This window comes from Copidosoma floridanum, unplaced genomic scaffold (genome assembly GCF_036245765.1).
Source record: "Copidosoma floridanum isolate Cflo_tuat_1 unplaced genomic scaffold, Cflo_Japanese_pri ptg000013l, whole genome shotgun sequence".
Taxonomy (NCBI): Eukaryota; Metazoa; Arthropoda; class Insecta; order Hymenoptera; family Encyrtidae; genus Copidosoma; species Copidosoma floridanum.
The window spans coordinates 31,142,716-31,156,974 of NW_028321890.1; the positions used below are offsets into that span (position 1 = coordinate 31,142,716).

Below are 14,259 nucleotides of genomic sequence, written 5' to 3' on the forward strand. Positions count from 1 at the left end.
TAAAACCCAAGAGTCCCGCAAGTGAGCTACATACGCGCGATGATTTTTCTATTCCTTTGAGAGGAAAAAAAAAAAAAAAAAAAAAAAGAAAAAAAAAGAAAAAACACCTATCGTATGTGCGCGTCGCATTATTTGTCGAGCAACATGAGGCTGTTGGTATGTGCGACGGGATGGCCCGACCTTGTCTCGTAGATCGGACAGACGACCGAGTGGCACTCGAGGGTGTCGCTGCTGCAGCCGTTGCACTTGTTGCACCGGCAATACATTCCGTCACCGCATTCGCCGTACTTGTTGCGCATGCCACCGCACGATTCACCGGGACCCTGTAATTAAGTTGGTTTTTATGACTAATCGTCGTTCGAGTTCAAAGCCGACACGTACATATACATATATAAGTACTTATTCGCTTTGTCATGTATTACATAAGGCACGACTGTTGCATTTGTCGGCACAAGTGCAATAGAAGTATAACTGTTGTTGCTGATTCTTTGTGAATTTATATCGATTTTTTTTTTTTTTTTAATAATTTTTCCGTCGATTGCGTGCAATCATACACCAATCATGTGATACCGATGTTGTTTCGGAACTCAATAGTACTCACATCGCGAAAAATTGTTAGGACTATACCTTTGCTTCAACATTAGAAAATTTCTTCAACCCCCTCCTCCAATTTTAAGGTGAAATCGCAAGAATGTTTGTATACTTTTACAAAGCGATCGTGTCCGTAAATTTTTTTTTTTTTTTTTTTTTTTGCACCAAACAATTTTATCCCGAACAAACAGATATACCACCTACGTGTACATTCTTCGTAATTTAATTGTATTATTGTCGAGAGTGAAAATTTTCCGGGAAGATCTGCCTTCATCCGCATTCATATCCAAGATAAAAGTCCGTCAAAACAATTACATCAACAACATGAACAACAACAACAACAATTACTATTACTACTGTTAAATAATATGGACATGCAACCAATTGAAATTTAAAATGTTTTTTTTTTTTTCATCAACGCGATGTATGTGTACGTGTAAATTAAAAACAAAAAAAATTGTTTTTTTTTTTAATTGAACCAAGGATATGCCCAAGTATTTTGAAAAAAAACTACAAAATATGTACAAGGTATAAGTATGTATTTACCTTGAGGCACTCTTCTACGCCACAGAATCTCGAAAACGCGTGGCCGTACTTGCACTTGTCGCACTCGCCAGCGCAGCTCTCGCACTCTGACCTCTGCTCGGAGCGTTCGATTATGGTAGGGTAAGGACGTCCAATCGAGCTGCCCAAATGTTTAAGACCATTAGACGATAAATCGGTAAGTATAAAGGGAGATACCGATAAATCGGTACTTTGCTATGCGCTAAGCGAAAAAAGTATGAAAATTGAAAAAATAAAAAAAATAAAAATATTATGTATACTCACAGTGTGAGCGCGTCACGAAGCAAGAGGACGAGGAGTACAACGAGGGTTAAGCAGCACGTGTTCCTGGAGACTGGCATCTTTGCGCTGTTTGCTCTGATCTCCTTGCCACTGAAAACCAGAAATGAAAGCTTATTCTCGTGTCGGCAGCTCAGCTCTGATTTATCTCTCTCTCTCTCTCTCTCTCTCTCTCTCTCTCTCTCTCTCTCTCTCTGTCTCTGCGGTTACTGCAATGTGCACAACAGCCGCACGTGAGGGAGTACAGGGAAGTACACGTAATATGAGTAAATCCACTAAAAATATCCCGAATTCAACCCCCGTTTTTTAATAAAATCTTTTTTTTTAGGTACACCCTCGAAATGTCACGCCCTACGAGGAAAAAAAATCTCGTCAACGCGGATTTCAGTAGAGGTGACACCGTTTTTCCGCAATTTACATGCAAAAATTACCTCCACATAGATGATACGCGTAGTTATAACAATTGCATGAAAAATAAAAAAAGGGCATTGCGAGCCAAATAATTATTGCTAAAAAATGAGGAACGAATGCGGAAAATTTTGTTGTGGACTCGCTCGTATACACTTGGCCACAATATCTGGCAAGCTCTGAAATTCCACGCGGAAACTTTCGGCGGCAACGCCGACTTAATAATGCATCAATGCAAGACGGTATATATTATATACTATACAGGAACAATTATGTGAATCAGCAGCGATAACGAGACATTGACCCCATTTGAAAAAGGGACATTAATTTGTAGCTACCCAACAATTGTTAATTTATTTTCTTTTTTTATCTTCGATTTTTGCTCTCTATATATATATACACGCGCATGCACCACTAATCGTGCGATAAGTCGTACTAGTCGCCGGGGGAATTTTTCACTTATCGGAAATTTTCTTACATATACATACACATGTATGTACAGATAGATACATGAGCTTGTGCTTTTTAGCTCCGCAGGCTAATGGCCTTGCGGACGTTAATTTTTGCACCGAATTTTTTAATTAGTTCGCTGATTTACCATCGAGTGGATTGGAAAATGAAAAAAAAATTGATGCACCTGTCCGCGAATCGTTGTAGTGCCGGGTGTATATACCTAATACATACAATGGTGAAGTCAAATATTCGTCGCATACGTAATGAAGCGCCCGTCACAAGACTCTCCTCCAACCGTTCGCCGAAAATACTTAGCATTCGCGGAACAAGAGAGCGTTAAAATATCGTCGCTCTCTATGTACCCCCGACCACGCGATTGTTAAACTCTGGTAATGCACGAGTGCCTCTCCGCACCCCGAGGGCGCGCGCCGATAAGCCAACGCCGACCATACCGATTTTTCTCTCTCCCTACGCGCTTACCGATCCTTCGAATCGTCCTGTCAATCTAAACTTGAATCGGCGCTGTTTACAAAAATGTACAATTAACTTTGAAAACAAGACTATTTAGTCAAAACAATTGGGAAACAATACGATGGACACTATAATCTTTTTCTTGAAAATACAGCTTATCGGTAAAATAAAGTTTTCGAAACCTCATTAAGTATACACACAAGTGGCTATCAGAATTAATACGTATAGTATAGTTTATCGTTGATAGTTACCGAGAATCTATATACACGTGTATAGTACACTCGACGACCAAATGACGTCAAGTTATAGCGTCCCTCGGTGCATACAACATAATATACTCGCTCTTCGATGACGAAGTCGGAATTCTCGATATTTGATCACATATTCACGCTAATTAAAATAAAAAAAAAATAAAAACCAAACAAACAAAGAAAGAAAGAAATCGCACGCCGCTCTAATGGCTCCTGATAACGTAGGTATTTTTTTAAAAAGTATTATTGTTGCCGCAAACTTTGGGCGACAACTTTTTCCTGGTGACGTTCATTGTCGTATTGATTCGACGAAAAAACTATAGTCGAGATGTACAAAAATTTCGACCAACACCGCTGTTTTGATCAAAGTCAAGAAAAATCGAGAAAAAAAAAAAAAAAAACCAACCCAACACTCGAACAAACAAACAATAACGGGCACAAACAGCTTATACCTATATACACGTGGGTAAAAATCCGATGACGATTTTGCGCCCGTGTGCTTTTTATTTATAGCAGTTTTGCAGGCGCGATTCCGTCGATTCCGAGCGTCAGGTCTATGCGCTCTCTCGGCAACTGCGGCTACTTAGTGCGTCGCGGGACACGCGCTTTCCCGCAACCGCGCTCGCGTTTATTTTCAAACAATTTTTTGATTACACCTATAAAATTTCGAAGGGGCACCGCGCGAGTATACCGAGGATACGTGCGTCCAAAAGTGCTTTAGGAAAATTGTACTGTCGTAGCGCGCGGTGGCGAAGATACAAGAAGCCTGCAATTGACCCGAGAGTACGCGAGCGCGTTGGCTGAGCAAAAGTTCTAGAAATAGCGTGGCTGGCGCACTCTATTACACCTATGGTACACACATATACACGTATACGCTCTGTGACTTGGAAATGCGATAGACGAGAGAATGGAAGCGGTTCGCGGCAGCATCGCCGAGGTCCAAGGTACGCGTCCAACAATGACCCCCTCCCCCTTGGACATACTTTGCAAGTGCAGGTGTATTTTGCATACATAAATGTATGGCTTTGCGTGGTCCAGTGCGCGCTAATTGATAGCGTCAATTCGTATTTACATGGTTTCCGACAAACCCGCGTGGCTCGTATATGCTCTCCGACTGTTTGCCCCGACAGTTTTTCGGAACCGCGGGAAACAATCTCTACATACCCTCTGTCTTTCATTCATTTTTCATTACTATTATTATTATTACTGTTTTTTTTTATTAGATGGCACCGGCTTTGTTTTCCCGGCAATTCCGTACACGGTTCGAGTAACTCTATGGAATGATAGCTCGAGAAAAAGACAATCATTTCGAGAGCTGTCGATCTATCGTACGTGTAAAAATGTATTGAGCATATACCTAGGCTTTCAAAAACAAACAAACACGGAGTTAATTTTGAATTGCGCGAGAAAAAAGAAAACACGAGTTTCGTTGTGAAATCGGTGTGTTTTGGATTTACCGATCTTCTTCTCGCTCGACAGTACCATAATATAATAAGGTACGCACAGGTGGATTGCGAAAACAAGATCCTATATACATAATGCGTGACACCACATGTACATGTATTTATTATTCCGTAGATGTATGTACAAGGTCGGGATGACAAAAAAAAAAAAAAAACCCAAAAAGACCCTACAGTATATATGTACGTATATATTTACCTGATGGTGGAGAAATCGGTGTCGGCAAAGCCAAGTTGACCAACGATCGGCGTATATTATATGTGTATGCACAACCGTATATATTGACTTCGTGCCGTGAGACAGGATAAAGAGAGCTTAGTCGTTATACCTACGGATCGCAAGTTGAAGTGCGTATATACACCGGCACTGGTCTCGGCGCGCGTGATCGGTATATAAGCCGCGTAGATGCAGGGTATACAGCCACCGGATGTACTCGCGGACGTAGTGGACGAGTCGCAGGAGTCGAGCCCCGTATTTATATCTCCCTTTCCGTGCCGATCGCGCGGAGGAGGACACACCGACGTATACGAACGTAATGGACTCCCCCTCTCTCTCTCTCGTCGGCGAGGGATAGAGACGAGAGTTGCCACGCCAACGCGACTACCCGTGACAGCCTTTTTGATGTAATCGGCCACAACAGCCGGTGACGAGTACGCGTTATACATGTATATATTTGTGAAGTTTTTAATATTTTACAACCCCCCCATCGGTCGATCAGTCCACGGTGAAACAATTAATATGTAAATTCGGCCCGTGACGGCTCTTGGCCGTGAACGGGTGACGATGATTGAAAGACGCGCGAGATGATTACGCATTTTATAACGACCGCCCCCTCCCCCGTTGTAATAATTGAGACATGTATATATAGTTTAGTTTTAAGGGTCGCACGTGTATTAATTGATGCTTTCGGGAGTTTGGCAGATTTGGGGCGTAGTTGGCTGAGGAGGTTGTACGAGCCGCTCGAGAGGGCGGAGGAGGAGCTCCTGCGGATGCGGAACTTTTCGGCCCTTGCCGAGCAGTTGGCCTTTATGGCGCTGGCCGATCGATTGCTCCTACCGGCAGGTCCGCCTCGGAAGCTCAACTGCCTGTACACCCTGATGTTCTACAACGTGTTGGCCTACTGTTTCGGCTACGTGAGGGAACTCGCGTCCAAGGGCGATTGGTCGCCCTACGTCACTCTAACCGCCACCTCGAGCGTACGGCATTTGGCCATGTCCGCCACCAAACTCGTCCTCGAGTGGACCAAGGCCGTCACTTTTTTCATCACCCTCGTCTTTACCCTCCTCGTTTTTTCCTTCGAGCAGGCTCTTCACGACTACAAGTGCGACACCATCCAACGCTTTCGTGCTTGAATTTTCTTTTCTTTTTCCATCGTCACTCATTATTATACACCATTTTTGTTTTCTCAAAACCAGAGGTCTCGAGGTATATACTGCTTACCTGGAAAAATGTGTGTGTATTTTGCGCTTGGCTTCGCTGTCCAAACATGATGATTCATGCAAACTTTTTTTTTCGTTAGAAATATATATATATATATAAATTATCGATTCGCCGGTTAAAATTTAAAAATGTGCATGCGAAATGGCTTCCACTGTGATAAGAAGTCCCAGAATTAGAGCTCATTTGGGGCTTCTTAGAATCATATAATCAAGAAATTTCATGTACTTTTTCTTTATTACCATAATTCGTTTTTAATCGTTTTGAAACAAATATGCCTGTATTATTAACATTATTAACTTTTCAAGAGATTGCACGATTAGTGCCGGCCAAAAAGTTTCTATAGCTCGAGACGTGATTTCGAAAATTTTATTTAGCTTCCGTGTATTGAAGCACACATATTTTTCACGTATTTTGCCATGTGTACCCAACGTAGGTGCATTTGTATGTCTTTTTTTTTGACATAATCGTTGTAATTCCATAGATTGTGTATGTACTACCGTGTACCTACATAAAATTACAAGTATACCACTAGCGGGGTCTCGCTCACGATGTCCTTGTCTCTCTTTACACACACACACACACACACACACGCACATATATATATATATATGTGCGTATTCATCTCGTTATTTAATTCGGACCAATAATCTTAACTTGTTTTTTACGGCTCATCAATTTTGTAATCATGCCCGGTGTTATTCTGAATGTACAAATAATCACAAAACACTTGATTTCCCCTCCGCTGAGATAATACGTATATATATGTATATGTACACGCGTGGCTAATTTTTAATTTCGTCGGATACGGTAAATTTCCATGTTTTAAAGCTATTTACGCACGACAATACGCGTACTACGGAACGTATATATGGGTGACTTGACAAAAAACAATTTTTTGCGTGGCCGTTATTGAGTGTAAAAAAATGGTCCAAAATGTCACTACCGCAACGCGAAGCGTTTAAAAATTCAATTTTTAGCGGCTTATAGCGCCTACGTAGATGAGCCAAACTCCCATTTGGGGCTTCAGAATTGCCAAAAAAAGTACCATTACTCAGATTTTTTGTACGCTCTTTTTAAATTCTTTAATAATCCCGCTTAAATTAACACATAAATATTCGAAAATCAACAGCACAGAAGTTCTCAGCTAATTAGAACCGTTTTACAGAACGCCATAATTGATACAAAATACACGCATGAAGGGTTAATTGGAAAAAAAAAAAAAAAAAAAAACACCATACATCATAATATATATATATATATATATATATATATATATATATATATATATATATATATATATATATATATATATATATATATATATATATATATATATATATATATATATATATATATATATATATATGTAATTGTACTGTTCGCAGGCCATCCTTGGTCTACGTATTCCTAACACTGAGCTACTACATGGCCACGGAGAAGGTGTTCGCGAGCATGTTCCCGTCAGCGCTGAGCCACCTGGAGCTCGACACACTCGAGAGCCTCGAGCACCTGTACGGGCCACTGGTACTCCGGCTGTTCACGGTGTCTCTCTCGGGGCTCTTTGTCCTCCTCCTCCTGCCAGTCGCCCCCTGGCGCTTCCTCTTCGCGTCGTTCTACCTGAACGTGGTGCTCCGTGGCAAGGAGCTCGCGCGCACCCAGTGGCCGGCCCTGATCAAGGAACGCCGGGTACTCTCGAGGTACAGGCGCGCCACGAGGGCCGAGATACGCGAGTTCGACGACGTTTGCGCGGTCTGCCTCTCGGCGATGAGCCGGGCCCGGGTCACCCCGTGCCACCACCTGTTTCACGACACCTGCTTGCGCCAGTGCTTGAAAAATACCGACGTTTGTCCGCTGTGCAAGCGCCCCTTTGTTTTTGCCTAGACGCCCTACATGAACCTATGGATCCTCATCTCTTTCTTACCATTATTATATTTATAAACACGTACTAGGTGTATATTTTATGCGTATCAAACGTTTTTGCTTCTGTTTGACACTTTTTTTCAAATCGTTGTTGCAACCGGCCACTATGCTTGATTCTCCCCATCGAACGTTTATTATTATTATTATTCGTTGCAGTTGCGGATGAACGAGATCGATGAATCATTCAAAATAATCGAGTACATCATCATCATCATCAATAAGGGTCAGAACCGATTTTGTATATATATACATAGCTATACGTAGAATCGTTGGTGGCTGTTATTAAAAATTGTGTATATATAATACGGATAGATGCGATCGAAAACCGAATAGAATCGAACTAGAAGCGGTTAAAAAAAATTTTTAAGCAAAACAAAGATTTGTTTGGTATAGGATATACATATACTGCTCCTTTAAAATTGTACGTGTTTAATGTTTAAAAATTAATAATACCATTTAATACCATCAGGAAATAATACAAAATTCTTTTAAACATTTTAAGCAACAAATGTCTCTCGTATCTCTTGCAGGATGTATTAGATGTTATAGATTTAATTATGATGCATCAAACATTTGTGCCTAAAAATGTATTATTCAACGGAAAAACACATGTATGTATGTATGTATGTATGTGCCATACATGGACTGCTTCTTTGTGTGAATTTACAAATTACGGTTCAACTTGACGCGGAATTAAAGGGGAGCAAGCCAAAAGTACGTAATTATGTATAGGTGTGCACAGTAAAAATTTTTCGTAATTTTACCATCCATGGGATGTTGGAAGTAATGCATAAATTTTATAGCATTAGCTATAATATATTTGTGTACATAGAAATGTTACACGCTATTTCCGTCTCGCGAAAAAAAGGTAACGGAATACCAGGGAATACATATATATCTATTGTTGGTTGTTATACAGGTATCGAGTGCCCGTTAATAAGAGATTTAATTAAGCCGGCCAGAGTACACGTACTTACCAAAGATTGTTACTTGAAGATTTCTTATTTGTCACTGAGTAAAATGAGTAAACGGTTGAAAGTCGAGTGTTTTCCGTGTGACTGCTGTCACGGCAAAGAAAACGTGTTTACCATTATTCATAAAATCACTTTGGACAAAGCAGTGGCAAATGGATGAGACGAACATAAATTATAGGCCAGAAATTGCAAAATTCCGTGGTGTATCACCCATCTTGCAGAACCAAGTTGACTGTTAGGTATATGAACATGGCATGCGTGCAAAGACAAGAACCAAAACCTGGCAACTGGCATAAAATACATGAATCACGTGAGAACTGTTAAATTTTGTCGAAATTTGTTCAAAAAGAAATTATAATGTATTGTAGTTGACTTATTTTCTATGTATCAGTCTATATCTAATGAATTTTCGGAACAAGATTTTAAAAATTGCATGGCACAAAACTTACAAGATAAGTTGCAAAATTTTTATGGCAGTACTTTTCACGCAGTAATTAACCGCTGATGTTTATGGAAATACAAAAATAAAAGTGACAATTCTCTAACATCTGATGAATGCGAAGTACTTCTTGAGGATACTTCTTGTGAAGTTCTCTAAAGTAATATCGATGTAATTGAAAAGAGATTTTTTTTTTTTAATACTAAATAGATTTCTGTTAAAAAATGTATTATTCAATTTTCTGCTACATCTATAGTTGCGAATCGGTGTTTTTTTTCTAGACATTATTTCCATTAATTAATTGAAGTATTTTACTTTTTTTGTGTACAGGGGAGAAATGAGTTATTAAATGAATGTGGATTAGTCTTATTATCTGTGTGTGTTTATTTACACATGTGTATAAAGACTTTTACCAGTCTGTGACATTACTATTGGATTAATTTGAATAGAGTTTTTCAGTCAATACACTTTGAGCAGAGGTATTGTTCAAAGACTCCATATCATTATGTTTTAACTAAAGGATTAATTTTTAATTGCTCAATTTTTTTTTTTTACTTGTTTACGTATTTAGTAAGAAGTGCAGATAAATCTTTGTACAAAATTTTTCATCACCAATAAAAACGTTAGGAGAAAAACAGTTTAAACACAATACTAATGGCTGATAAAAAAAATGTTTTCTATTACTTCAAAATATTTTACATAAACAAAACTCCAACTTATGTCTTTGACTCAAGTTTCTCCTTCATATTTTTTGGTAATATCTATATATTCACCATCTGGAGGATCATAGCCTTCAATAGGAGGTGTACGCACTGGACCTTTGGTTGAAAATGGCAACAACTCGGGATCAATCTGAAAACGGGAAGATGAGCTACTTATACCTTATACTTAGCAGATAGTTCAATAATTTTTCCTTGAAAATCCTAGTAATACCTGTATTGCCTCTTGATAGAGCTCTTCCGATACTAGTCTGAGCTCATCAAGAGATTTTTTCTGTGCAGACATAAATTTTTCTATCAACTGTAGAGTTTCTTTATGTTGTTTTGTTTTATATCTAGTCCATTCTTTCTTCAAAAGTATTTCGCTTTCCAGTTTCTCAGCAGATACTGCTGGTACTTCTCGTTTTCTAAGTCTGTGAATTATGAAATCGACATGAATAATCTAAAAAATATAAACATCTGTCAAGATACCGTCAAAAACTTACTCTAGTTCTTTTTTAAGTTTTCTTGGCACTTCTATTTCAGCAATAGGTTTTAATTGTCGAGCAGTTTTTTGTAGCTTCCGTATAGATTTTTCTAATTTTCTTCTTCTACGCTCTTCTCTTGCTCTGACAATTCCAGGATCAATCCTCCTTTTCTTTTTTAATGGTTCTGCACTATAAATAAGTTGAAAATAAGTATACACCATGTCTACATGAAGTTACAATACCAAATAAAAAGAAAAATATATTTTATTTCAACTCACAACAGAACGTTTGTAGTGTTTAGAAAGAGCGAAGGATAAATAGAAATGTTCCGTGATGGAATGGCATTATTTATCTTGAGCCTAAAATAGTTTTTAAATGATAAAACAAATCGTTTTTCATGTTAAAATGTTGTATGATGCTTGGTAAAGTACCTTGAAAATGAATTTAACAATAATCCAATGTTCATTATTGCCTGGGGTTCGTTGATTCGGTCATTCAAAAATAACACCGAATATCTGAAATTGCCGCAGTTACAAACATGATAAAAAGGCACTGTTGAATATTTATTGCAACTTTATTGTTTTTTACAAAAAAATAAAATATTTATACACACACCACATGTGATAGAGAAAAACGTCTGCTTTTTAGGGAGGGAGGGGGAAACTACTACTGTACATATATATAGGTACTCTGCTCCGATTTCCTTATTTCATACGCATCTACGAGATCTTGAAAATAGTTGCGGATGCTGTGTTTGTGTAAGCTAATTTTGTAAAACAAAAATAAAAAAGTGAACTAAAGTATCTATTTTATACAGAACTTAAATTATTAAATGCACAAATGTGTTGAAGGGAAAAGAAATCGTATTAAATTTAGAGCTTTTCCCTCTTCCCTTCAAACTTCAAAAAGCTCAATCAAAAAGTGAAACAGGGAATTGTAATCGTTCCTTTTATACGATTCAGCGACGCTGTGCACAGCGTCACCTTTGCGGAACGGAAAAAGCAGTGAACTTCGAGGGAGTGGGAAGATTATACGTGCATAAAGTTGCACAGTTTAGTTGCCAATCGTAATTTTCTGTTAATTTAAGCATAAATTGTTTGTATCTAAATAATGTTTAAGCGGAAACTCAAAGCTCTTGGATATATGGAATGGGACAAGGTTAATGGAAATGGTAAAGTAAACATTCACGCTTATTAAAATCATTTGACAACCTCCTACCGGCAATTAAAATTTGTTTACAAAATTACAATACGTCTTAGTTCTATCATTTCTTACCTTGCAGATGAGCAACACGTTAAAAAGTTAGTGAATTGGTTGGAAGATCAAAATATCAGGCATTACAAAATTGAAGACCGCACAAATTTGCATAACATAAATTCTAACCAGTGGCAAGAAACTTATGAAAAATATCTTGCTGATCTTGGCTGTCCATCTCTTCTATCTCCATTGGAAAAGTTAGAATGGCTTGTAGCCTTGGCAGTACGACTGGAGTTTGAAGATGACTGTTAGTAAATACTGGACAAAGTAACAGTCTTTTTATAGTTTTTACACATTAACAATAATCTTGGAATTACAGGTGAAAAATATAAAGCTGTTTTGAGCAGTAAGAAAAACGAGGCTGCTCCTACTGTCAAATCCACAAACCCGCTCGACAATTTAGATTGTAAGTAATTGCACAAGTAACTTGTTTCAGTTGTACTTAATGAGTGTCATAATTATTGTCATATTTATAGTTCAATGTGATGATTTCAAAAATGGTGTTAATTCATTGGCAAAACTGTTAACCATACCTCAACATCCTAATCATTTGATGACACTTGAGGCGTGTGCTAAACTTATTTGCAAAAGATTGAATCCAGCTGCTATTCAATATCCGAATTCGGTTATAGTTACTGGAAAACCGTTTCCAATCATGGAAACAGAAGTTGGATTTAATATGGGTGACAAGGTCTTGACTAATGCAGCAAAAGTACTATGTTTATTGTACATTCAAGATTTAAGAGATCTGCAAACTAAGATCAACGAAGCAATTGTGAGTGTTCAAAGTATAACAGCCAATCCTAAAACCGATACAAAGTTGGGTAAAGTAGGAAGATAAACATAAATTCGTAATTTTTGGAAATACATGTAAAAATACTTATAATAAAAAAATGGGTTATTTGTAAGTAACTTTTATTTTAAATAGAATATCCAGACCCCATAAACCAAATGCTCTGTGGAATGTACACAAAATAGCATAGATTCTGTAGATACAATATCAAAAGCTTAATTAGAGTAGTAGCTTTAGAAATACATATTTTGGATACATCTTTTATATTCAGAGTACAGCGAGTACTTATAATAAAATATCAGTAAAAAGAGAATCATTAAGAGTTTACAAAATCACAGGCACATATAGCATCTGTACACAAGACTACCTATATAGATAACAAATTAGAACTATAAAATCTGCATTACACCTTAGAGAGTTCTTTAAAATTTGCCCTTGAGACTTTAGTACGTTGTTTCACATGATAAATATTAGAGTTTGGTAGTTTACACACTTGAAATTCAAGACAGTCTACATCTATCAAGACTTATCCAAGGCACTGGCTGCTGCATTGCCTGTTTTTGTTCGTCTTGAAGAGAAGCTTGTAAAGCTCTGGCGAGAGCTTCATCTTCACTCATTTGTCCCTGAAGGTTTCTAAAGTTATTTGAACTATTACCACTATTACTATTCTGATTTGTTTTACTTAAAGCATTTAATCTCTTGATTCTTAAAGATTCTTCTTTTCCTATGCATTTATGATCAACTGGGTGTCTATGTTTGAAGCAAAAGTTTTTGCTACAGTCATTGCACTTGACAGGAACGATTTCCTTAGTCTTGCAGCCACTGGATGAACACTTGTTGGCAAAAACTTTTCTACGGTTTTTTCCATAGTCCGATTTACAGTCGTTGTCAATATGCAAGCCTACTGCTAAATCAGGAGGGTCCCCTCTTTTTGATGGGACAGGAACATTGCACAATGGACAAACTGGTACCTGAACATCCTTCTCTTGAGCTTTGGGACAGGAGTGTTCAGCATACGAAATATGGTTTGTGCAAAATATTGCTTTACAAGCATTACACTTGAGAGGCAGAAAATCCAAGCGATTACAGCTTTCCTTGAAACAATGCTCTCCCAGATTAGGGAATTCCATGACTAATGGTCAATAGAGAAACAAAAAATAAAGTTAGTATGTCCAAACAATTTCTGTTTAAATTTAAAAGTTTACCAAACAAAAGAAGTAGAACACGCACCTACTTGTTGATCAGACAAAGTAGTTTCAATACTTATTGCTCCCGCGCATTAACAACGACTCATCAAAGTGACTATCTACTGACGATGGCCACGTTTGTAATAAAGAAGAGAATGATTCGTTGAATGATGAAAGCTCTCTTTTTATAGCTGCATGATACTTGAATGAAGTTCAGCAGTTTTTCGACATACCATGACTAATCAAAATTTATGCCTATCCAAGTATCCAGTAGCAAATGGCAATCGATAGTCGATTAGATCATAATTAAATTGTAATATAAAAAAAAATAAAATAAAATAAAACTAGCCACAGTTTTTAAACACTCGAGGAAAAATATGATTTGGTATTTATAATTTCACAAGAAGAAAATGGCTCAATTGCAGCTAGGCAGGTTATGTGTTGTTCGATAATCGACTACAAATCACGATCATTATTATTCATCACCTGCAGCTGTGTTCAGACTGTTCAAAATTAAAAGTTTATCGACAATTCGACAGAAACAGTAAGATGATGATAAAAAAAAAAAAAAAAAAAAAAAACGTT

The 14,259-nt window shown here is 37.7% G+C and overlaps 5 protein-coding genes across 7 annotated transcripts; 2 read left to right on the top strand and 3 right to left on the bottom strand.

Annotated features, from left to right (window-relative positions):
* Positions 1-65: 65 nt before the first annotated feature.
* Positions 66-4,908, bottom strand: Qbp-1 (Queen brain-selective protein-1). Of its 2 annotated transcripts, none has more exons than XM_089591770.1 (4): positions 4,811-4,908; positions 1,420-1,527; positions 1,138-1,276; positions 66-323 (listed from the first exon to the last, which is right to left on the bottom strand). In XM_089591770.1, the coding sequence occupies exons 2-4, from the start codon at positions 1,494-1,496 to the stop codon at positions 129-131; spliced, it is 411 nt and encodes a 136-aa protein (XP_089447896.1). In that variant the 5' UTR covers positions 1,497-1,527; positions 4,811-4,908; the 3' UTR covers positions 66-128. The 2 variants fall into 2 exon arrangements, with proteins under 2 accessions (XP_089447896.1, XP_014205923.1); XM_014350437.3 differs by having other exon boundaries at positions 4,677-4,908.
* LOC106637593 (uncharacterized) lies at positions 3,871-7,989 on the top strand. Its single transcript, XM_014350432.2, has 3 exons — positions 3,871-3,961; positions 5,400-5,799; positions 7,304-7,989. The coding sequence occupies exons 1-3, from the start codon at positions 3,925-3,927 to the stop codon at positions 7,797-7,799; spliced, it is 933 nt and encodes a 310-aa protein (XP_014205918.2). The 5' UTR covers positions 3,871-3,924; the 3' UTR covers positions 7,800-7,989.
* A 1,824-nt stretch (positions 7,990-9,813) lies between these two features.
* On the bottom strand, positions 9,814-11,082 carry mRpL40 (mitochondrial ribosomal protein L40). The gene is made up of 6 exons (XM_014350436.2): positions 11,053-11,082; positions 10,869-10,952; positions 10,716-10,796; positions 10,456-10,626; positions 10,185-10,383; positions 9,814-10,103 (listed from the first exon to the last, which is right to left on the bottom strand). The coding sequence occupies exons 2-6, from the start codon at positions 10,901-10,903 to the stop codon at positions 9,981-9,983; spliced, it is 609 nt and encodes a 202-aa protein (XP_014205922.2). The 5' UTR covers positions 10,904-10,952; positions 11,053-11,082; the 3' UTR covers positions 9,814-9,980.
* Positions 11,083-11,367: 285 nt separating this feature from the next.
* On the top strand, positions 11,368-12,602 carry LOC106637594 (tRNA-splicing ligase complex subunit RTRAF). Its single transcript, XM_014350433.2, has 4 exons — positions 11,368-11,608; positions 11,720-11,941; positions 12,014-12,100; positions 12,171-12,602. Exons 1-4 carry the CDS (start codon positions 11,548-11,550, stop codon positions 12,533-12,535), a joined length of 735 nt encoding a protein of 244 aa, XP_014205919.2. The 5' UTR covers positions 11,368-11,547; the 3' UTR covers positions 12,536-12,602.
* LOC106637595 (AN1-type zinc finger protein 2A) lies at positions 12,599-14,238 on the bottom strand. Of its 2 annotated transcripts, none has more exons than XM_089590998.1 (2): positions 13,722-14,238; positions 12,599-13,619 (listed from the first exon to the last, which is right to left on the bottom strand). In XM_089590998.1, exon 2 carries the CDS (start codon positions 13,615-13,617, stop codon positions 12,988-12,990), a length of 630 nt encoding a protein of 209 aa, XP_089447124.1. In that variant the 5' UTR covers positions 13,618-13,619; positions 13,722-14,238; the 3' UTR covers positions 12,599-12,987. The 2 variants fall into 2 exon arrangements, with proteins under 2 accessions (XP_089447124.1, XP_014205921.1); XM_014350435.2 differs by having other exon boundaries at positions 13,718-14,237.
* Positions 14,239-14,259: the final 21 nt, after the last annotated feature.